We start from the raw sequence: 25466 nt of genomic DNA on the forward strand, positions 1-25466 counted from the left end.
AATCGGTTAAACTGCAAGGCAGAGAAATTAAGATTTACTAACAGGAATACTTTTCAATTTAGGACTGGCAATGATGCTCTAGATGTGAATAAGAATACCCTCTAACAACACAACATTTAATACCAATCTGAATGAAGGGGCAAAGAATATAAATAAAAAGACAATGATAGCACAGTACCTACAAAGAGAGAAAAAGCTTAAGTTACGTAGCTGTAGGAAAATGCACACACAGAGGGAAACCTCAGAGCGGGTCAGTTCAACTGCACTGGGATGACTTACAGAGACGCAAGAACAAGTACATAGGCTAAGGAATTGAGTTTCAACTCAAGAGGATTTGAGTTTCAACTCACAAGAACAGAGAATAGTATTATTATTCAGAAAGGAACTGGTCTGAAAGGAATTAGTTTACAGGCACAGTCAAGTTGTTAAAATCCCACAGCTTTCATCATATCCAGGATTTTTCAGAAATAACACCTGTGTTTCTATTGGTGAGGCTTGTAGGAATGTGAGTATGGATCTGCAACACCGGATGAGCCAATCTTATAATTAAGTATAATACACTCAAGAACAAAGAGGCAAATATGCATGTTGGTGGCAGTGCAGCTATGGATGGGAGGGGAGCAATTTTATACTGGTATTCTCTAATAACTCAAATCTATCCTCTTTTATAGCTGTTATTTTCAATTTTAGTTAGTTCAGGGTATATCTTTTTCTCTGGAGTATCTGAAAATGCTCAGCTATTATATTTTTGCTCTGAATTTTCCCATTTTTACCCTTGACTTCACAGCCTTCTTTCGTCTGTCTTGTTCTCATTTCTTTTGTATGTGTGTCTGCAGGTGGCTTTTATAGCAAAAGCTCATTCTGCTATTCTGCCCTGCCTCCATCCTCTCCTGTTTTGTTACTGCATTGCCCGTCTCATTTCTTCTTTTCCTTATGCCTGTAACTGCTTATTTACTAATAGATTCCATTCTGTGCCTATGGAGTTTTTTCATTTCCCCTGTCTTCAAGCATTGAATCACTGACCCCGTTGCTACAGAAAAGCATGAGTCCCGAGGCCACTCCACAAAATGGGTTCCACTCTCCCATGGCTGAGGAGGAGGATAGTGGCTGAGGCTGAGGGATGATCATGGCAGGTTGTTGGCTCTTGAACACTGAACAAGCTTATTACTACTAGCAGCCTACTAGCATCCCTTCCTCCACCCCTGAGTACTTCCCATAACTCTGGCAGCTTCTTGACAAGAATAACTGCGCTAGGTGAACAGCACAATATAGGGTAGGAACTAGGCAGAAAATAAAACAAACACAAAGTTTTGGGGCTTTTCCCTTCCCGCATTCATATCTGTGATCATGGTACATCAGGTGTTTGCACATTGGGTTCTTATTCGTATTTAGTAACTGCTGATATGCTCATTCCTTGATTTCTGAACAGAGAGAACAAACTAGATATGACACCATCTTATTGGATAGAAAGCATCATAACCACAGTAACCAATTAAATTATTGTCACCATGATGCACACTAAAGCAACTCTAAAATTTACAATCAAGGAGGGGTGTGGAAACACTCAGAGAAAAGCATTTTCACTTGAAAAATACAGTAAGCTGTTAGCTGTGACATCTAGATAAAAGTTTCAACTGCACAGGCTAAGACACAGGTCAAGATAATAAACAGACAATGTAATAATCAGTCTTAATCAACTACAGGGATTGTGACCAGAAGCTGATGCCTTAGCCATTTCCAAAGGTTCACTGCTCAAGGTTGGGATGTGAAACACACTTTCCCTTACTATAAAGTGGTTTTGGTGCGCTTTCATCCCAGTTCTTTTTCCTCTCCCTTTGCCTCCCACAAGCTTTTCTATACCCATCCCTCTTAAGGGGTTTACAGTCAAAAGCACTCTTTGGCACATAAGATCTTTTTCGGTTTTATATTTTTACTCTATGTCTCATTTCTGCAGACATCTAGCTGCTGCGTGGCAAGCTCCAGCATACTTCCAACTCCTCCTTTTGGGCTGGTAGTAGGTAGGCAGAGCACAAACCACCAACGCTGTCCAGAATGACTCTCCCAAGTCCTGGGAACTTACAAAGCAGCCTGGCATTGTATTTCCTCGCTTCAGCAGAAAATAAGATAGGTTGTGAATATTGCAGATTTTTTACAATAGCACCATTGCTAATCAGGTCTGACTATTCATGCTGGAAGTCGTGGCACAAACAGTTTTTTGACTTTTTATGATGTTCGTGTTCTCTGTCTTTTAAAAACAAACACACCAATTGGCAGTGGCACTGTGCAGCTGGTTATATGGAACAGCACACTGGACAACGTACCAGCGTCACGTTGCCAAAAGCAGCGCATCAGGACAGCCACAGCCTTCAGGTTGAAGTTGTCCCCATTCACAGAATATCTGGTTCATAAGTACAAAGGTTTTAACTTGGAGCTAGAGGTCAGTGATAAAGCTGGTAGGAATTTTTCTGGTTAAATTTTCTTCAACTGAAACCAACCCCTTGTATTTTCAATAATCCATTGATTTATTATTCCCTCCCTAAAATTTAACACTTTTTTTTTTTCCAGTTTCAGGAAAAAAAAAAAAAAAAAAAGTCAAAATGTCAAATTTTACATCAAGATCCTGTTAAGGAGCTGTAGAGAAATTTCTGTATTTCCTGAGAGAATTCCTGTTCAATGTCGCTGGGACTGAAGCAATATTTCCAAGTATAAGACAATACAAGGCCAGGTTGGATGAGGCTTTGAATAATCTTGTCCAGTGAGAGGTGTCCCTGCTGATGGCCAGGGGGTTGGAACTGGATGATCTTTAAGGTCCGTTTTCACTGAAACCATTTTATGATTCTATGGTAATGCTGCTGAGGCCAATACCTCTTTCAGTTATAAATGTGGAATTCCTAGTCCCATTTAAAATGTCTTAGCTTCTCCTGGCCAAGCCTGGGTTCCTCATAGCGGTTAGACTTACACTCCTCATCCCTGTGTCTGCTGCAGAATCTGCATGACATCACTATTACAAACATTTCCTAAACGGCATCCAAACACAGGTGAATTTAGCCATTATCGTTACATTAACTATGAGTGAAGAAAACAACTTAAGTGCCTCATTTACTCACTTACTTCTAGAAACCCAAAGATAAGGAATGAGATCACACCCAGCTTACTGAGCTTGCAAACAAATTAAACATTCACTAGTTATGGCCATTTAGTCGAAAATTTAATATGTTTCAGATCTGGACAGATGTATACATCAAGCTGAGATCTTCCTTTTAGGGCCTAGGAGTGCATTCCAATGGGAATCACTTTATAAATAGAAATCTTTCTTCAATATAGTTCAATGCACTTTGCCAGAATTTGGCCTTTTGCTTAATTTACTTTGTGTAAATGGCCAACTGAATGAGTAACTTGAACTGCCTTCTATGTGATGACTTAGCCTTGTGTAAGCATCTGGGTAGGAGTGCGGGACACGGTGCAGTCAGTACAGCAATGAAGGAATTGACTGTTATTACTTTGCTTGAAATTCATAACTCAGGAGAGTTCTTGGCTTTTAACAAGACAAAAAGAGAAGTCAAAGATGATCTGGAAATGGGAAACATATTTCTTTATATCTTCATAAACACTCAAAGAATTAAACCCCAGCAACATTAGCAACCCAGCAACCCAGTGACAAGGCGGTCTGACCCTGAGCACTCGAATGAAAGCCAACTACACCTCATTCATTTTCCCCAGTAAATTTCTGGAGTAACTTTCTACACTACATTTAAAGAGGTGACTGAGTAAGAATGATAGGTCTAATTAAAAGACAGGGCTAGAAAAACAGTTGGTAAACTACAACTTCTTTACACTGTTTTTGCATGTCTCCACAGCAGCAAGTGCTTCAGCAGTGAGTGCAGAAATACTAGTATTGCCATTAGATGGTAGCACATCTACCACTTTTCTTGAGTTGCCTCACAGTGCCCTCACAACCAGCTTTTAGGCGTATGTGGCAGGAGGATGCAACTACCCTGCTCTGCAAGGCAGGGGAAGCCTCAGTCTGAACCGCAGAGGCTGCACCAGGCAGCTGCAAGGGGGAACAAGATAAAAGTTGAAAAACACCTTAGCTTTCCTTTCCCTTCTCAGCACTAGATCTGTTAACTGGCTTCAGAGCTCCCGCTCATGCACTCAGCTTCATTAACAAGATGTGGAAAGCCAAGTGGCTCAACTCTCTTAAAATTCTGGCAAACTACAGGAAGATTTGGTTCCTGACAGGTCCTCTGGGCACCTGGGAGGTGGTCCACTAGCTCCATCATAATAAGCCGTTTTCCCCTAACTGACCAGCTTTCTACACCATCATAAGCCTGTGCCTGATGCTGTGGGAGTCACTGTATTGCTGCCAATCGAGGGCCATCACTTCATTGCAGGAGAAAAATGCACTCAGCCGTGATTTCAGAAACCATGATAAGGTTCTGGAGATTGACAATCAGCTCCAAATATTTCAAAAGATGTAGTTGGGAGAAAGACTCAGCAAAAACTATCTTGTGACCATGTTGAAAACAATCAGTTGAAATTTAGGTCTGCAAATTGACTGCAGTATACAATTCTGACAAAAATTTTAAGGGTTGGGGTCAAACATTAAAAACAACTAATAAATTATGGCAAATCTTAGAAAGAAAAGTATCCAGGCTATGTTCTCTACTATAAAGGAACAAATCAACTACAGATTGGATATGATGTGGGTGCTGGTATAAAACTGCTATTTAACTGCACAGACAGAGCGATAATACTGCCCTGTATTGAAGTTACCTTGGAATAACCTTCAAGTTCTGTTTTGTATCCTAAAGTTGCATCAAATTCAGTCTTTTTTTGGTGTTCAATTGTTTTGAAAACCTACTTCTTAGTTCAAAGATATTTTTTACATAAAAGTTAGCATGTATTGCCACAATTATTTGCAGGCCTTTAATCATGCCATTAACTGTTTGAAGTACAGCTTTGCTGTACTCAAACTCCTACTTCATAGTAAATAGAGGTCTGTTGCTTTATATCACATGATACATGCTGTCTAATCTGTATGCAGTAATGATGTTAGAACCTTAAGATTGATTTTTTTTTCTCTTAATACTTGTCAATTTCATTAATACAGATCCACCACAGATGAATAATGTCATGCCAACATCTCCCCTCCTTCCTCAGATGGCACATCAACATTCATATCCCAGCCTGGGACAGATCACAAACCCATATGAGCAACAGCCCCCAGGCAAAGAGCTTAACAAGTACGCCTCTCTGAAGGCAGTCGGTAAGTAAGCAACATGACGCATGATTTCTTTAGATCAGTATGTCGCATTTGCTGTTGTCAGCTGACATTCTGCTTCAAAGTTAAAAGCAAAGTCTTGCTCATCTGGACTGTTTCATTATATATATTTCATATATGATATCACGTTAGTTGGGAATGTATTAAAAATTCACAGGTGGACTACAATTAGTAATAAAATTACATGTAAGGACTGGTGATCGTATTCATGTGTGTCTGAATAGGCACACAAAACCACGCGATACCTATGGACACCAGATTTCAGTGAGCTGTATGCACAGTGTTCAGTTCTTTATGCCCTGAACGTGCCTACCTTTGCATTTCGGTATGTGTTTTTCATACCTGCCTGCACAAACTAGAGAGAGAAAATGATCAGATAAGTTGTAAATTTGAAGCATGGAATTTAGACACCTCCTTGATACTTCCAAAAAGAGAAGATGTACACTTCCAAAGTAGGAGCTCTCACATTTTCTGCAGGATATGCATTAGTAAGTCGCTGAAGGAATATTCTGAAGCCTTATGATTTCAAACAACTAGTGCACCCCAAAGCACCTAATAAAGGGCCTGGTGGTGGCTCTTTTCTGAGATCCATTAGTGACAAACGCTATTACCATAACCAAATGGGTGAACATCCTCAAAGAAACAGCTGTGGGAAGGGAAAAGGACCAGAGCGGGTAAAGACGTCAACGTAATTTCCACACTGGAAGCGTAAGTTCATAATGCTTTTCAGTGGTGACAAATACCTGCTGCACACCACACCGAGACTGAAAGCCTTTATCCCCCTACACTTAAGGCCCCTTCTAGACAATAATAATTTAAGAACTTGGGGGTTGGGGGGAGTCTATTAATAAACAGCTTCTCACTAACCTTTGCTCAGCTTACACATATGGTTAACATCTTTTATCCCCTGAATTTAGAGCAGTGTCAAATTGCTGCTTTCCAGGCAGAGCTATTTGGCTCAGGAAAACAGCAGAACAGCTAAGAACATCCTGACTTAAAAGTCTAGTATTCATCACGCAGGAAAAATTTTTCATCACAAACTAGCATTCCTTTATCTGAACCTCAGGATAGCAGACCGCTAACAAAATGCACATCAAGGTACCACCTCAAATAGTTCAGCTTTGCTTTAGCTTGCCGGTTTTGTTTCTTCTAAGTGGCATTTTTTCATCTGTTTGTAACAGACAAGTGTTAATAGCTTTCTGCTGGAATTTGAATAAGAGAGAGTAGCCTTACAATTCCTTCTTCAAAAGGTGATACTGTGTAATGATGTGGTGATTATCACAGATTTACGCACTGATATCAGGCTTCTTTTTCAGGTGTCAATTTAGGTCAAGCCCATCATTAAAACTAAAAGGTACTTAAGCATAATAAAACAAGACATGAAACACTCAGAAAAAAACTTCTCTCATCTGCCCAAGAGCCACTGAATGTACTTAGTTTTTTTAGAATTATTAAATTAGAACTTAGACATTTCTTGGGTGTCTAAGTACAAGTATTTAAAGCAGCTAGATTGTAACTGTACAGTTAAATCAACCTTGAAAGATTGTGCACTTCAGCTCCAGAAGTTGTATAATGCCTCTCAGAATCTTGAACTAAATTAAACAGAACTTTCAGGGATTTTTTTCCAGGTGGATTACACCATCTTCCTGTATTTTTCCCCCTGTTCTTTCCACCCCTTCTCACTTCTTTCCCCTATAGATCTGCTGGTCTCAGATCATATCAGTCAAGTTTCAGATGCAGGTGAATTTTCACAAGAAAAGCAAAACATGTGCTGCAATGTCATCCGAACTTTGCAGCAGAAAACAGTAGAGATTTTGAAGCTGCTTTACATTCATACCTACTGTTTAGATGTATTTAGCAACAATTAAATATGCCTAATTTTTAACCACTTTCAGATGCTCAAGGCCATAATTCCTCCCAATTTCACAAAGCAGTTTTTCCATGATACCAACCAGGCCTGGCTTTGTGACCAGGCTGACATCAACCTAGTTGGATTGCACATTGCAGAGTTCACATTGGCTTTATGAGACCTCTCAGAGGAAACAGTAACCAGCCAACATCAGGCCCACCAATGTAAATTTAACCTGACAACATCTTCTGAACAAACAGCCTGAATTCACCGCGACCTAGTGTTTGTATAACAGGGCGATGGCATTTTTGGTACGCTAGCATTCAGAGTCAGGTTTACGGACTCACACAGCAGGCTTATAAGCGTGCATAGCCCATTTCCCTTTGCATCCATTGATAGTGGCTTGAGGGTGGATTCATTTGCCACAATGGAAATTTAATAAGAAATGTGTTCTATGTTTCTTCATGCATTTGAGGCAAACTGTATTCATTTAAGTGCCCCTTGCTCTGCATGATCCCCTTGTTTGTGTATAGTCCACTGTGCTTAATTATCTTCTTTAATGGGGGATGGAGGTGGAGGCGGAAGCATCCCTATTGCTTTGTAGCAACTGTAGCTATGATATATTAATATCACTCCTCATAATGTGGCCATAAGTGGAAGAAGTTTAGATAACTGAAAAAGTGTTGCTTTACCAGAGGCAGTATTAAATTCATCTCCACACAGCTGCTTTCTTCTGAACTACAGATGTCCTAAAAATTTGGCTGTCTAATTTTAGAAGTAAGCTACTCAGCCCTCAGTGGCTAGCTGCCGTGAAAATTCAGTTCATCAAAAATTAGCAAGTCACAGTAATATCTGCTCTCGACCATGTTCAGTACCTGCATTAAATTCAGCACCTAAAACTCAAGCACCTGAGAAAACAAGAGACAACAGCACCATTGCTATCGATTTGCATTCTACTACTGAACGAGAATGACTTACACCTTGGTTGCGAGGCCAAGCTGATCTCTAGGAAGCTATTTTAAAGCTACCTTAAACTATGAATCAGATAGCTTAGCAGAGTGCAATTTGAAGTTGGACTGTTCATGTAAGCATGCAATGCAACGTGTGTATTGCAGTGTCTGATTCAGCACAACAGGGGAGAAGAGAGTTCAAAAGGCCAGTGCTGTTTCATTTAAAAAAAGCGAAATATTTTTACATGAACCAGTTCAAACTGCCCAGCCAAGCCCTTACACACTCAATGGAAGAGGACACTTCCCTCATTTCTTGTGAGGCATTTCTTTATTTGTTGCAGCTTCCAGAATTCCTTTAAGTACTGACCAGCGGCTACTGACCAAATTCACCTTTTCTTCTTACTGTCTGCTGGCATTTACGTCTCTGAATAACACAAGGGCATTCTGTGTCTATTTTATATTCGCATATAAGTGCTTTGAGTACAACAAGGTAACAGCGAGTTGAGGTTAGTTACTGTCCTCTTTTTGTTCTGCATCAAAATATTAATCTCCTACATTAACACATCACCAGGGAATAATCAGAAGAAGGTAAAGAACCCCTTCGCAACAAGACGGAGCAAGGACTTCCTGAAAGAAGAGATAAACAATCTATCTCCTAGCATCTCTAACCTATCCAACCGATAGGTACATTCAGTTCATCCATTATTTGCCCATTTTTGAGCCAGAAAATCTTCTTTCAGTGGTGCTAAATTTGTACCACCAAGGAAAGCCAGTCTGTACCTGAGGGAAAAGGGTTAACAAGCTCCAAGAGCAGTCCCACCAAAAGTGGTCTCCGAACGTTGTGTGGCAATAAAACACCCAGTGTTTAGATCTTTCAATTTTTTTTGTCATCTGAGATTATTTGATCCTGTATTCCTTCAGTGCTTTTGTGGTATTGGATTATTAATATGAAAAGTGTAAGAAGAGCTTTTTCTGCGTAAATTATTCTTATTTCCACTTCATCAACCACGTTTTCACTCCATGCTTAAATGGTTATTGCTCACTTACGCAACTCTGACATGCCTAAAGCAAGAGGATGGAGACCTTGTACCCGAACACCTTCACGAAATTCAAGTCCCAGGATATATAAAGGTAGCTCATCACAAATTTTTATACACATCTCTCCGATACTCATTCAGAATGCATGAACAATCTGATTTCAAATTCCACTCTGCTAAGCTGTAAGAGTTGGAGTCCATCCTGTTATTTAATAAGAGTTTCCTAGAGCTCAGATTGGCCTCACTCTCCTGACACATCAGTTACATTTATTCAGTCACTCATTGCTCTGCGAGCCTGCCTCAGTAACAGTTATTTTCTTTCCTGTGTCTCGGGAGTACGAAGTGAATAACTTTCTTTAAATTTCTTGCAAAAATTAAAAAATACCCCCAAGGTAGGTTTCTAAAGCCCTGCACGACTGAAAGACCACTCAGCTGCTGGACAGGTGCAGAGACATATGTGTAAAAACTAAGAACAAAAGTATTTCTACATTTTAACATGATTTTATGTTTCTTCCATGAACTACCACTTCTCTCTCTCACACACACGCACATACAGACCTCTGAGGAACCGACTGGGCATGACTTAAGAAAAGACAACCCAACCAGTTTAAATTTTTGCCAAAACATGATAAACCAAATGGACAGAATTCTTCCCTGAAACTCAGACCCAGAAAGCCTTCAGTGATGCTGGGTGTTGTAGTCTCCTGTGGTATGAAATCAGATCTAATTGATTAGCTAAAGTGAAGCTGGAAGGAGGATATAATTGACAGCAGACTCACCACCACGTGTCTGAGCCCACAGCTCCCAGCATTTCTTGAGGCTTCACAGGTTCTTTGATCTCAAAGGAAACATCAGAAAGTGCTCTAGCTCTGCTTGCAGTTGCAAAACTCCAAAGTGAGATTCTGCAATTATGACATTCAGAAAATAAATATATTCTGTTTAGGTCACCGTTATTATGTAGAAAATACTGTGGCCACAGGTGTGCCAATGCAAAAGGCAACATCTCCTGCAAAAAGGGGAAGAATGGGAGAAAAAGGTCCAGTTTGTTGCTCCTTTACGTCTACACACACAGAAGGATGCAAAGGGGAAGATCACCATAGGCTAACTCTAAGGTGCTATCTTTGAACCATCCTCCTGTCCGATATGAAATTTGGTGGTGTCTTCTCCTAAGCTTCAGCTCTTTAGTTTTCACAAAAATGATTGTAACTTTACACTGATATAAGTTGGGGGTTTTTTTTATGAGAGCAGATGTGACTTCACAACTATCTCCTCAGAATCTGACACCTATTTCACTAAGAGATGAGATTTTGTACCATTCCCTATTGTTCATTGCGCTCTGCCACAGGTTCCTCTGTACAAAGAGAAAAGAAATACTATGACTGGAAAAATGGAAACACATAACACAGGGAAAGGCCTGCCCGTGCATTCATGGGAGTTTGATAGAGTCAACTTTTGGAAAACCTAGGACTACAGAATTATTGGACACAATACATTTGTGTTACTTTACTGTCCTATACCAATCACCCTGTTACAGTAACATGTAAATACTAATGTTTCTCAGGAAGGCTTAAAACAGAATTGCACTTTCATTTCAAAGAAATTTTCAGCTACTACTTCTGTAAGCAGTTGCACAGAAATGGATTAAAAAAATCTGGGACATGGGAGTAGCTGCCTGGATTTAACACCATGAAAACAGACAGGGGAGTACAGATAAATGCATCATTTGTCGTATCCAGAGGGTGATTCAGTTAATGATTTCTATATCTAGAGGTAAGTCGTGTCATTGATAACACCAGACTAAGCAGTCTGCCCAATTCCACACTGGAACTACAGATGTGTCTCAAGGAAGTATGACATAAAAGCTTGGTATCTTTTTATTGATATTATTTACTTAGCGCAGTGTGGCTGGAGAAGTTAGAGCTTTTGAGTGTTCATTTGTTAAGAAAGTCTTTCATACTTTAATCCTTGCTTCTCCTTAAGGCGCAGGAGAAAAGCCAAGATGCACTCAATAGCAAATCCCACTCCACCAAGCCCTGCGCTACCACCGTTCCCTCAGCCTTCCCATCTCTCAAGCAGATAACGGGCAGTGTTGCTCGTTCCACCCATGCCTCCTGCTGACATTTCCCAAACTTCACATCCTGCCCAGCGTGCACAGACTTGCAAGACCTTCTCTTGCTTTCACTAAATAATTTGTTTTCTCTGTCATTTATTAAATTGGTTTCTGACACCCACAGACACTCCTAGGCAAATAAAAAGTACTCGCAGAGCTTTAATCAAAATATTTTCCCATTTTATCATCCAGCAAACTAATTTCTTCTTCCAGCGAGGTATTTTAATTACAGATATGTTGTTTGCGCAAAATCTCAGTACCTTGAGCAAGATCAGCTGTATTGCTGACATGATTTTACAGCCTTTTAAAGAAACAATATTTTACTATCGAATCTATAAGATGCTAAACTTCCTGAGGATGGGGAATTCTGCTGTAAGTAATCAGGCATCCCAGTAGCCACTGCCCGCACTGTCCTGCAGCAAATAAATGGAGCTGTGAAAAAGTAACTGGGGATACATTGGTCTTCGCAGAAGCCATACCTTAGCTGCTGGGAGGAAATTGCAAATAGTCCTCCTTTTACAAGAAGCAGTTATAACACCAAAAATATGATGTTCCTCCACATTTCAATCTATGTTGTTTCATTTTTAAGACTTTAGCAACACACTGAACCTGTGACAGAAAGCAAATCTGACCTTCAGGTCCATTTAGTTTAGGTTTATCTCGGGATTTTTAGTTTTCTGGGTTGGAATCACACTTGGTGAACTTGTTTTGTCTAAATTTGGTTCACAACCCGTTTTTATGGTGGATGAAGAATGTTTACAAGGATCTATTCAATACTCAATATTTTGCATGCCAAAATAGGAAATTTAAATCTGTGCACCCTTAATTCTCATTCTTGAAACTGATATTCTTTCCACCCATGTTCCCTACAATCTATTCCCTACAATGGAAAACCAGCCTTTTTTTTTCTTTTTTCTTGTTACCAGCATGTATTTTAAAACAGTGAAAATAAAACCATTGCCAATAAAGTCACTGAAGTTTAGATTACAAATGCCATTCCACAATCCACTTGCAGTTATACATCACAGAGAACTCAAACCCTTCGCTAAAAATTAGTTTGGTTCTCTTGCAATCAGCTGATTTTTGTAATCCCTATTAAGTGATAACAATTCAAAATTAAACAAAAAACAATTTTCTCCTTTTTGCAACACAAAATGAACGGATTTAAAATAACAGTACCGTGAGTCCAACTGACAGCTAGACAATGCTGGTGCTTCCTGTTTGTCTGCTACCTTTTGCTTGTCTTTTGTCTTTGTAAAGCACAGTCTTCAGAGGTAACAGCTTACAGTAACCAGCTTTATTTTCATCTACTAAGATAAGCGATGGCCACATGAAGGAAACTAGTAAATTTAAATCAAGCATGGGTTATTGAAACCTATTTCTATGAAATGTTAATAAATTATGCATGAGATATTTTACACATTAAGTGATGTGAAGACATGAGTGGGTGAAACTTTACGCTTAGGCTATACCACTAAATAAAAGTGAACCAATAAAGACAAAGCTCAGCTCATGCAAAGACAAAGTCTAACAGTGTTAAGCATTTTCACTTGCAAACCTTCTTAAACACTCTTCTTAGCAACTGGGGTTTTTTTTACACTATAAACACGTATTTACCTATACATATATTCTGCACTACAAGCTTTTTAATGGATTATTTATGAGTAGAAGTTGATCATAAAGATATGAAAAGGATTGTGAATACTCGTAGATAAATAGCAACACTGTGGGATCCCAGCTAAAGTCTAGATTTAATCTGATGTGTGAGATTTACAGTTCACACCATGAAGCCTACACATCAATTGCACCATGTTTTCTGAACATATTCCAATCATTTTTTTCCCCATGGACTATTAGCTGTGCACATCATTTACACCAATACTTTTGCAACAGGAGCTCCATACAGGTGCTCACCCTGTGATCTCCTGCAAGTGGTTCTCAGAGGCGCCAAATGAAAAAAACTTAAATAAGTACTGGTGACCCAAATCTCCTCTCCCTGATGGTTTTAAAAAAAATTAACAGCGATTTTGAGAATCAGTCTTAAGTTTATCATCATTTTTAAACACCTGCAGTGCTTATAAATTGTTTTAAGCTCAGCACATGGAAGTGAAGTTCTAAATAATTTCGAAGCGTCTGCTTTGGATGAATTTTGGGGAAAAAAATCTTCATGAGAATTTTCCTGAATTAAACTAAAAGTTTCTTTACCTAGAGGCTTTTGCAGACCACTTTTATTTATTGAGCAGTATTTCATGCTGACAATATGCAAACATAAATCAGGTTATAATGACTGACCCTGGATTTTTTCTTTTTAAAACTCAAAAGGTAAAAATGAAAGGTAGCTTTTTAAGGATGGATTTTCATTAAAATTTTCCCAAGTAATGACCAAAGAAAACAAGAATACTGGAACAAAGCCCGAGTACAATTTTGAAATCCTACTACAATCAACATGCTTAATTCAGAAGTAAACTCAGGAATTTCAGGTTTGAGAAGCACACCCAGTGAGAAACAGACTTCAGTTCCTATACTTATACTTTATTTCCAATATTTCCATTGATAGACATGAGTTATTTTTGTATGAAAGTATCGTTTCCTCAATCACATCAGAATTTTCTTCTACGTGGACAACAGAGCTATTTCATTCAAGTCTGTTGCTTTCACAACGTTTGTGACATGAACACCCACAAAGGTTTGGCCTGGTAACGTTTGGCAGTCAGGATGATTACTTTGATGCAAGTCAAGTTTACTTCAGTAAACAAACAAAGTCTTATTTTTTGTTCTAATTGACTTCAGAACCTCTAAAGCTTTGATACTCTTTCGCTTTGTACATGGATATATGACAACAGCAGTAGTGGGATGTTCTTCAGAACTACCCACGAATACCAATGAAGACTGGTAAGACAGCTGATAGGAACGAGTCCCTTATTAATAATGTAATATAAATAGCAGCAGTTATCTGTCAGCTATTTTGGTTCTAAAGACAGTAAATGTGTTTGAGAGAGAAATCGCACAGATGAAAGCCACAGAGTTCACCGCTTTACTCCTACACATTCATCCTGTAATCACAAAGGGCTCGAGGCATGGAGGGAGGAAGAGCAATAACGTCCTTTGTAATGTATACAGTTAAGTTTTCCTGAAGTCCTTCCTCTGATGGCTTATTTGAAGAAGCATATGAGGAAAACAGAAGCTGAAACAAAATAATCTGATACACAGCAGCTTGGATACTACATCATCAAAAAACCCCACCACAAAAATATCAGCTTGTCCGATCCTAATGATAATGTGAAGTTATTACAATAGGCAATTTTTATAGTGGGAGACTGCAAAGTTTTCTAATCTAAAGAAGGTGCTTCTGCGAAAAGTTCCCCTTCACTTGCAAGGGACCTGCCACAGGGGGAGAGGAATATTTGCAGCTCAGCACTGCTGGTTCTCATTTTCACAAGGGATGGTTATGATCGCAATTCCTGGGAAAAAAAAAGGTAGAGGTGGGAGCTGAACACTCCAACACAGCAGAAGCCTGTGTGCGCTATTAAATATTCATTGAAGTGAGCTTCATTACCGATTCTTGCTTGACTGTCTGTCAGTCACAAAAGCTTTTGCTTTATCTGAAAGGCTACTCGGAGGGTTCAGAGCAGGCCTTGGTTCTGCTTTGCCTTTGGATTTGCCCAATCTGTACGAAAACCTTACAACATCGATTTCCTTCTGACAGGGCAAGTTTGGCAATTGCCAGGGAACAATATTTCATTTCAGTATGACACACACCTCTGGCTTGGAAACCTCTGACAATTATGCAGAAGTCTTTAATAATACAAAAGCCATGCAGTCTAATAGGGTGGAGACAGGAAAGAAGGAAGGGCGAAAAAATCCAGAACTGAATGTGTGAACATACAGCTATGGAATCACTTCCTAAATTTTTTTCTCTTGCTTAACAACTTTCTCTCAAAAAGGATTCCTTCTGGCAAAATGAATAGAAAAAGATAACTTTCTAATAGAAACAACTTATGTCACAGCTAATTTGGGGGAGAAAATCACTTCAATCCGGAATGATTGCTAAAAACTCTTTAAATTATAGTAGTTAAGAAACGGATCAAATAAAAATAACTCCCACAAAAAATAGTTATTACATCACTGGGACTTTTTTTCCATTTAACCAGTATGACTCAAAAAGCTTTCAGGGCTCACCCTGTATTGAGAAATAATGGTGTAAATCTAGTACGACATCAGCTGAAAGACAGAAAAACGTGGGTTTATTTCAGCAGTAAAACACATCTTAATTAGGTGTTCAGAGACCTGAACTGGGTCTTCTTTATCCTCGTGCAGCTTTTTATGTCATCACAACCAGGAGTACCGGTAGCCAATTCAGACATATGTTAAAGAGTTATAACCAGTAGCATACTAAAAGAAATAAAAATATCTAATAAAAAGTAAATGAAATTCAGCACACAGATGAACGCCAACAGCGATGTGTTCAAAAAGGAAATTAGTTTCATGCTAAGAGCAGTTATGACAAATAAATGTGGTCAGGAATATAACAGCTTTTTCAGTCAACATTAAATAAGATAAATTGACACCTTAAGGAAAAACAAACAAGCGCTTTTAGATGCTGAATCACGTCGCAGAACACTGATTTTTTTTCCACTGTGACCCACATACAACTCAGCGTGCAGCCTCCAGGACAGTCCGCTTGGCTGGCAGTGCCCCCCCAGGAGCAACACCCCGCTGTGCGCGGGCTGCCTGAACCGCTCCGACGGCAGGAGCAGCGCCCGTTACTGCACACGAGTGCACACGTCTGCAAAGGGACAGCGAAGCTGTGCTCCTGGAACAGGCAGGAAGCCCTGTCCTCACACAAACTGAAGGTCCTCACCTACCAGGAAGGTTACAAACAATTTCATGTTATCGTTGATATATGAAAGCATTGCTGCAGACTTTTGACACAATCAGATTTGTCCTAACTGATTTGCTTGAGAAGCATTAAAAACTACCCAGTGAAAAAGCAAGCAAGATTACCGAAGGAAGAGGCGGAAGAAGCCTTTTAAGCGAATCTCCTAAGTGTTAACCTCTTTGGCTTCGGACAGCATTTTCAGAAAGCAACCCAAACCCTCATTTCCTTTAATCAGTTTATGCTGCAGTCATGCTTTATTCAGAAGTTAAGCATGACAGCCCGAGTCCTTAGATAGTTTCTATTTCAAAAGGCGAGTTTTCTTACCATATATAAGGTTTCCACTTAAAACTCAAACTGATAAATATTCCTAAATGAGATAAACCAAAATAAATATTTCACAGTAGAAATTTTCATATTTAATTGCCATTGTAGAAGTTATGAAGGGACATGAGCTTGGAGGCCTTTAGGAAAAAAATAATGAAAAAACAGATTTACAGTTACAGGACAGCTACTGGCTGTACTTTCAAAGAAATGTTAAGAGATTTGAATACATAATTCTCTCAGACTTTTTTACAATTTCATCCATTGCTTCAAGAATAGAACTGGCAATCTTATTTCTTCTCAAGTTTATCATTCATTGCACGATACTGAAACAGCAATTTAACATCTTGATGCTTGAATTTAGAATGTTAAATCATTCCAGGATAAAATAAAGTAGTGTGATCTTTGCCTATCTGCATGCAACAGATTTCAGAGCTTCTGAAAACATTTACAATTGTAATCTTAATTTAACGTGATGTAGCGACCATTTGTTTTCAGGCTGACACAATCTATTGATTCTCGTATATTAGAAGAGCTCTGGCTTTCTTACACTGGTCAGATCCAAGTACTCCGCATGTCACTGGTCTCTACATTAGATACAGTGTGTTGTGCCTGAAGTACTTCAGCCAAAGTCAAATCATGATATCACTGCAAAATTGAATCATAAATACTGCAATTTAATACTATGTAAATCAATGCAGTCAAGTATACAAAGCCCAACTGGAAAAGCTGTTTTACACGTCCAAAGAGAAACCTGCCTAAGCTTACGCAGTAAATGAATGTTTGTAAAAAAGAAAAAAACCAGACTTTGCTGTGCAGGGCTTTTTTAGCACACTGTCAGAAAAGGGGTGACTCCTGCTCACAGACATGTGGCTACTCTTGTGCTCCAAGGAACCATAACCCTGTAGATGAGATACCACACATGATGTCTGGCGCCTGAGGAGTTAAACATATTCTGTCTCAGTGTCCCAGCCAAGCAGCAGCCTTTGTGGAAAAAGAGAACACTGACAAGACTGGAGGCTCTACTTACCAAGTCTAATTACGTTCCTATTCTAAACCATTCCTAATGCATTTCAAACCTCAGAAATATTCTGGCCTCTTCAGCCTTTCAGAAACTGTCATGGAAGTAATCGATAGAAGAGAAGAAATGTTTGGACCTACATATTTATGTTTCATCATGCCTCATATCATGAAAGTAGACTTTTATTTCACTGGGAAAACAAAACGCAGTCTTGTGTCTGGAGGTGGACAAGCTCCTTTCAAACAATGTATGTAAAAGAAAAGGTTGATATGACATATCTTTTCATGCTCAGGCTCCCTTTAGATCCCTCTGAGAAATGAGTAAACAGATAAAGTGGCAAAGAGGGCCCGGAGAGCAACAACACAGAGCCACAACAAGTAGGTTCTACTAAACTAATGAAAGTAATTTATGGGTAGTTCTATTCATTATGTATTTTTCTATCGGTAATAGTGAATAAAATTCAGGAGAAAGAATCCACAGATATAATATACTATCCTTTACAGTTTGTCCAAAATGAAGGTGAAGCAGCATTAGAACTTTTGCAGGAAGAAAGGCAAATATTTAGGACAGAAATCAATGCAATGCAGCCCACATGCTGAGTTCTGCATTCTCAGAGCTCAATACAAGAAGAGAGAAGGAGGGATGAAAAAATCATTTTAAATGGCCTCGATCATTTCTTAAAATTTAATATGGTTTAAAACAGCCCCAACCTTATCCACAGCCACAGCAGTGCCCATGGGGTAAGAACAGCTACTGACCAACCGTGAAGTAGCTTGGTCACATACACATCTCTCATTCCATCATGCCCACTGGCATTTCATGAACAGAACCACTTCTCCCTGCAACATCTAGCTGTATCCTGCTTTCCAACAGACTTCATGGAATGCAAAGCAAATTATTCCATGCTCTGCGGTGGCTGACAAATGCCTTCCCTCAAAAGGCAGGTCTTTACTTATTTGCTTTGTTGGGTGGATCCTACTTTTCAGTGACTATATTAAAACCAATACATACCTGGGGACAGCTATTCTGAACTCAGTCCATGTTGTTTTTTCCCCTCACTCAAGAAAACATTTGTGCTAGTGTAGAAATGATACTTTGATTTTCAGATGAACTGCAAAAACTCTCACACAGAGTTGGCTTCTGCCTTGGAAGCCTTTGAACATATTGTCTTAGATGCCAGCTTAGAAAAGCAAATGAATAAGTAATTAGACATTCAGACAGGATAAACAACAGCACCACCAAAGGCAGCATCCTAGTATTTCCCTGGGCAAAATTCTTGTGTTGTCTTTGAGCCAGGATTCATTACCCTTTCGTCTTTCATTGCATTTTCACTTTCATTACTTAGAGAGAGAAACGTAAGGTTCCCATGGCTCCAGGTAACTACACTCAGCAAAACCATGGCTGCAGAAGCAAAGTCTTGTTATAAACTGTTAAATATTACATAGGAATAGCTTTATTGTTACACAGAAAACATCTACAAATAGGCAGTTAGTGTATTTTAGCTGTTATCTGGTGTGTCATTGTAGGAATTTCATAGCTATCCTGTCCCCCAGCACTTTCCATTGCTTTGCTTTCCGTATCTCTAGCCCTAAATTTGAAATACAGTCTCTTTGTGGCTAGAATAAAACTCTGCATTTCACAAAGTAGTTCTTAAAATATGTTCAGATACCAAAGAGTTCTGTGAAACATCTACTGAGAAGCAGGTATATATTCCCTACATGCTCCTGTATCTCCTGACTGACTGCAAGCTCTTTTTTTTTCAAATGTCTTTAATGCTTATATAAGATTCGCTCCTTTGTGGATTCTCCCCTCTCACTTCAGAGGGTTTTTCCCCACTCCTAAGTGCCTACTTTCACAAAAGCTGTAGCACATAGTTGTCTTTCGGGATTCTACACTTCTTAAATAGCTGTAAAACGTTGTCCAAGAATTCAGAGCTATTTTATGGACCCACAAGGATAAGAGGATTGTCAGTAAGAGAGTAAAAAATACTGCTTCAGAATTACCCAAGATCTCCTTATTTACTAGTACTTTCTACACAGAAACGCTTGTAACTGCAATATTTTACAAGAAGAAGAGAGCATTACACATGCTAATGCATGTTCACGTGGCTCTTTATGCCAAAAGCAGTTATCCAGCCATCTTGAAGACTACTTACTTTAGGGAGCAGAACAATATTTCATAGTGCTAGGGCCACCTGTCAGCACAGGTAATATACATTCAAATAAGCACACTGAGAAATTCTGGCCCTATCACAGCCAGAAGGATTTTTGCCACTGGTTTTGAAGAAAATACTTTTCCATCCATGATATAACATTTAGTTTCTAAGCAACTCACTGGTGTACATGTTTTTGTTATATAACTGTGGCTTATGAAGAAATACGTTTCTTTCTGGCCATCTCATCTAAATGAGCCTAAACTCACTGGAATTTTCCTAGGATTTCCTTAGGCATTTTCATGACCTTGCTATCCCAAGCCATCTCCTTCCAAAATCAAAATTCATGGAATAAGGCAAGGGTTCCAATCTGAGACATCTGACACCAATACTGGCTAAGTCAAGCTCAAAATAAAACAGACAGTTGTGCTCACTTTCTTTAAGGCATCGTTGGATTTAGTTAAGAGTGAGGAGTGGAGTGATCTACCTTTATTTTAGATGACAGGCTCATAGTAGTACAACTGCTCCAGCTGAGTGGGGGGTCAATCTCCATTCCCTACCCCACAAGCTGCATCTCAGTTTCTGCTGGGATGGTCCCCAACCACACTAACATCCTGATGAACCTGTGCTGTGGTGCAGAAGAAAATTCAAGATTTGTTAGTCTAGCAAGAAAAAGGAAGAAAAAGCCCTCTCTAGCTTAATAGTTAAGGCACTCTCTAGAAGGGAGGAGTCTTGCTTTTAATCCTTACACTGTTTCTATGTTTTTTTCAGTTATTCTTTTCATACATAGCAGGAACAAAAGCCCAAGTTTTGCCCCTGTCCAGACACACCTCTTATGCTGGAAAAAAATAATAGTTCAACATTTTTTCCAGATGAACATCTACAATAATAACTGAATTTGTGGGTGCACTATCTTAAAGGAGTAAAAATCTTACAAAGAATATTGAAAGTGAGAACATTTGTATGATTAGCTGCCTGCTAATGACTTCAGGGAAGGAACATAAGGAATAACACTCAAAATTAAAGCCCGGCTTATACTGTTGTTCATTTCGCAATTTTCCCATTCTAATTCTTTACTCCTTTTGCAAATGTGACAGTGATACCTTAAAATCCTATTTTACTGATTTATATACAGAAATCAATGCAAAATGCACTCCTGTAGCACCTTTATCTGAAAACAATCTTCGTAACACTTAACTACCTCCTCCGATGTGTTAACAGCTCACTTTACAGCTGGTGAAACCAAAGCAGAGGAAAGTTGAGTCATGTAGCCAAGGTCACATAATAAATCCATCCTGTGAGTCCAAAATGTCTCTTCACACGTTTGAAGTCCACAAAATATTTATAGGGACTAGTTAAGAAAAAAAAATGAACTTTCTGAGATTCACAGTTGATTTTTAAAGTAGCTGGCATAATATTTTGGGGCCTTGAGCAGCCTGGTCTAGCAGGAGGTGTCGCTGCCCATGGTCGGGGGCTGGAACTGGATGATCTTTAAGGCCCCTTCCAACTTAAACCATTCTATGATTCTGTAATCAGGATACTACAAATATGCTTTTCTTGATAAAATACTTGTTATAAAGCCATGCTCAGTATTATTCTTCTGAACCTATACCACTTAGAATATCAGAATTAAAAACAAACAAACCTGTTTCTGCCCTGTACTAACATCAGGTCACCTACACTGGGGCATAGCACACTGGTACTATAAAACCTATCATCTGGTCAGTATGCAAGAATGATGACTTCTTCAAGACTTGGCAAGAACTGTTTTGAACAACTGGATAATTTGGTTTTATCAAAGCTTTTTCTTTGCTTCATATTTGCTACAATAGTAGTTTCTCCCATCTAATTCTGGTACACGTGCCTTGCACGTGTGTGCTGTAAGAAGACTGTTTAAAAGAGGTTAAAACACTGGATGAAGAGGCTGGCTTCCTTTGTTAGCATTTACCTCCTAGGCATACACAAGAAATTTTCAGGCAAAATCCTATAAATGATTATTTGATCAGGACAAACACAAACAGCAGCTCTCTCACATGTCACTGCCACACAAAACGCGCACCATCAGCCATTTCTTGCATCTTTGCCAGCTTTCTGCTTGACTTTGTGGACAGGATATTGCAGATCAACGCCTGGCTTGCTCTCAAGCCCAGCTTCCAGACAATAGCTGAGGAGTCCCTAGAAAGGGACTATGGACTAAATTAGTTAAAGCAACTTTAACGTACCCATATTTACAGAATTAATCTTTTCACTTTCTGTGTGATCTTCCATAAGAAATGAATAAAGAGTTGAAGATTTTATATAAAACACGGCATAAACAACAGCAAAATCAATCTCACAGATGTGTCACAGGCATAGCCTTGAGAGGCAGATTTCACCCCTGCTTAGTTTTTACAGTGGTGGTGATGTTTATAAGTAACAGTAACACAATTTACTCTTCAGTGAGGACATCACTGGATATATTTGGAGATTAGAATAACTTATCTGGCATCTGACAAAATTCAGAGAGCTAGAACCACTAATGGCAGCGGGAAAAGATGCAAGCAAGAAAAAAACCCAACAAACTAAGAGCTTGAGCTTGTTGTGGCCTTTTTCACTTAGCCATACGAAAGAGACAAATGGCACAAAAAACCAGGCATTGCAATTTTTGGTCGTTATGTACATTCACTGCATCACCACTGTGATGTGTAACTGAGAAGTCATTATTTACCTTGTAAAGATTTTGGTTATGTAAGACAAACTGCTGCAGCTTCACCAAGATAAAATTAAAAGTACAAACTTAAGATTTTACTCTATCCTTATATGAGATTAGCTTAGGTTTTAATTTTTCTATGCAAATTAGATCAATTTAAATGTGAAATAGGCAGACAACTGTATCTATATTAGGAGCCGGACATAATTAACTACACTGAATTTAAATTACATAAGCTAGTGTGACTTTTCATATATTGACAAGGTCTAAGTCATAAGATATAGAAGTTTGCTCCCCATATTAGCTGACTTGCAGAGTCTGATATAAAAACTTATACAAATCAATACTTGTGTGGATATTCACAATGCCTCTTCTGCAACTTTTTTTCTCCATTCTTGATAACACAATTATGAGAAATCAGCAATACAGACTGCATTTCCCTCCTGTTTTCATAGAAGTTGTATATAACACTGTTTTGGGGCATTCAGTGAATACTAAGAAATTAAAAGGACAAGCCACATTTAGAACTGGAAAAAACTTTTTCAGGCAGAAACAGGTACAACTTCTTGACTACTGAGATTACAGATTTCTAAATGAAACAACTGACCCCAAAATCAAAGCAGAACTTAGCAGATTTTCTCGGTAACACATTACAGGTCTATCAGCAACTGCAACTGCACATCTTATACTGAAATTAGAATAGGCAATTATATACATTCCGTGATTTGTTTAAAACAGAGGACACCTGCATGCTATAGAAAAGCATTCCCTCATCAATTTAAAAGAGAGACAGATGGAGATGGGTACCACACGCAAGGCCTAATTTTACAGCACACACAGGAGTAATTTCAGTTCATTGAAGAAGAAACACCTCTTCAATGACAAAATTAAGGATTTAAGAGAAAAGTCCAGTCACACAGTCATCATACAAAAAAATGTCAAGAGATGATAAACAGCAACTGCTTTTGGTAACATTCCTCCGTGTTAAGAGGCCAGGACAAGGGGGATGCAGAGCTGAAGCCTGATCTTGAAGATTAATGGAGTGCTCACGGGAATTTCACTGCCTTACGTAAGGACCCAGCTTAGAACTAGAGAGGAGAAAATTCTGAGTCAAACAAAAGCCTCCAAGCAATACTGGGAAGAGAGAGAAAGGGAGAAAATAAAGAAAAACAGTAGAGGGAATTAAAAACTTACTCATCATGAAGGCCAGAGGAGCTGAGCTCTATGATAGCTACATGCACAAGACTTCTGCAGAGAAGCCTCACATGGTACAGCTTCAAGGAAGATGGATGGATCTAGCCAGGGCACAGCAAAAGTCAAATCCAGGCCGCCACAATCATGTATTCAAAGCACCCCACTGCTGATTAACACACCACTGTGTTAGCTGATCTACATATCTGGCACTATCTTACACCAAAATCTAGATTTTTTGAAGGGGGTAAGAAAAGTCACTTTATGTAAAAGGCAAGATCTTAAAAAATGGAATTCAGCTAAACTCCCCTGGAGCCCCTGATACTCAGTCTCAAAATTTAAATGAGTTGCTGGACTGCTGCAGAACATCTTACCTTCCTGAGCATGGTTCTAATGCTTAAGCAAGGCCAAGTAAATGCCAGCAATAACACCAATGAAACTTGAGCAAAAGCATGCACCGGAACACACTCGTCCAGGCAATCACAGAGGGCAAAATCCTAATTTGAGAGCTGCAGTGCAGTATTTATTGGCAGGGCTATTGCTATATCTCTTAGTGACACTGACTCCAGAAAATTATGTCAGAACCTGGAATTCAGGTTTTTCATTGTCTATAAAGTCGCTGGGTAAACAATCAACCTTGAGCAACCCGAAGTATTTTCAGCCCCATAACACTTTAGTTAACTTCAAACCATTTAGAAGAACAGATCCCATTCTTTATTTTGCCCTAAGGCATTATTCAGCATAAATGAGTCCACCTCATACACCACTGGAGCTTACAACCGGCTCGGTTAATCACCCACATGAGACATTGCATCTAAAGGGATGTGCTCTCACATAAATCCCTGTATTTTCAAGAAAGTCTGTATATTTCTGACCACTTCCTAACCTCCTATGCCACATGAGATCAGCAGCAGTAAGATTCTAGGACCTGTCCCGGTAATGTAAATATCAGCACAACTTGAATGATTTGTGGCAAAAAATAGTCTTTTGTTACAGGCAACAGGATTTTGTCTGCATATATGAAAAGCCTCACTTAATGGCATCCAAATATATACTACATAGAGCAAATAAGGGGCAGGGGGAGTTGGCATGGATTCCTCCTACTGAGAAACACGGTACACAGACGTAACTGTGCATGACCTACTGTAAACTGCGTAACTGTTTCATGTGTCAAACTCATTTTTTTCCCTTCCTCCTGTTAAACCCAAACAGCTGACAAAGTCAATGACGACTTCTACACCAAACGCCGGCACCTTGCAGAACTGGCTGCCAAGGGGAGCCTGCCACTCCACCCCGTGCGCCTAGACGAAGAGAGAGCGTACACCATCGACAGTGGCCTAACCAGGCAGAACGGGCAGAAGTCCAAAATCGCCAAGATCCACACACACCCCTTAGGTTACAATTCCCACTACAAGACCTGGGATCCCAACGACCAGTCTCTTAGACGGCAAGCATATACAAACAAGGGGAAGCACGGCATGGGAGACCCGACGTTAAGCGACCCACTGACAACCCGGAGCCAGCACTATTTGGGCCCACAGCCATACTTCATAACTAACAGCAAGACCGAAGTAACTGTTTGAGTTTGTTTTCCTTTTTTTTTTTTAAAAAAAAAAAAAAAATGAAATCCTTTAAAAACCACATGCAAATACACACACAACACAAACACTCAACTGAAAGGCAAAAAATAAATTTAAAACTATAAAATTGAAAAAAAAGGAAATGGAAGGAAGGAACTTCTGCCTGGACACTCTTGGTATCCAGCCAACTGCAGGCCGAAGAGTGGGTTAATACTGCTCAGCAATACACACCGAAGGTTGAATTATAAACTCCATTTGTATTTTACAATGGAACACAAACCCTTGTGACTAAATTTTTTTACTTGAAACTAAAATCCATGATGAGAAGTAGCACAATCTAGAGAAACTTTATGTCTGCTTACACATTTACACTATGTTCCTGCCTTGAGACAGAGGAAGAAAGAGA

General features: G+C 39.2%; 1 protein-coding gene across 1 annotated transcript in view; it reads left to right on the forward strand.

Moving 5' to 3' along the window:
• The window catches only part of SHISA9 (shisa family member 9), a 175709-nt gene extending 150629 nt beyond the window's left edge, over positions 1 to 25080 (forward strand). The window contains exons 3-4 of the mRNA XM_009560323.2: positions 5111 to 5266; positions 24693 to 25080. Coding sequence (XP_009558618.2) covers positions 5111 to 5266; positions 24693 to 25063 — 527 coding nt within the window. The 3' untranslated portion in view covers positions 25064 to 25080. The remainder of the gene's footprint in view (positions 1 to 5110; positions 5267 to 24692) is intronic.
• The last annotated feature ends 386 nt before the right edge of the window (positions 25081 to 25466 follow it).

Source organism: Cuculus canorus, chromosome 15 (assembly GCF_017976375.1).
Source record: "Cuculus canorus isolate bCucCan1 chromosome 15, bCucCan1.pri, whole genome shotgun sequence".
NCBI lineage: Eukaryota > Metazoa > Chordata > Aves > Cuculiformes > Cuculidae > Cuculus > Cuculus canorus.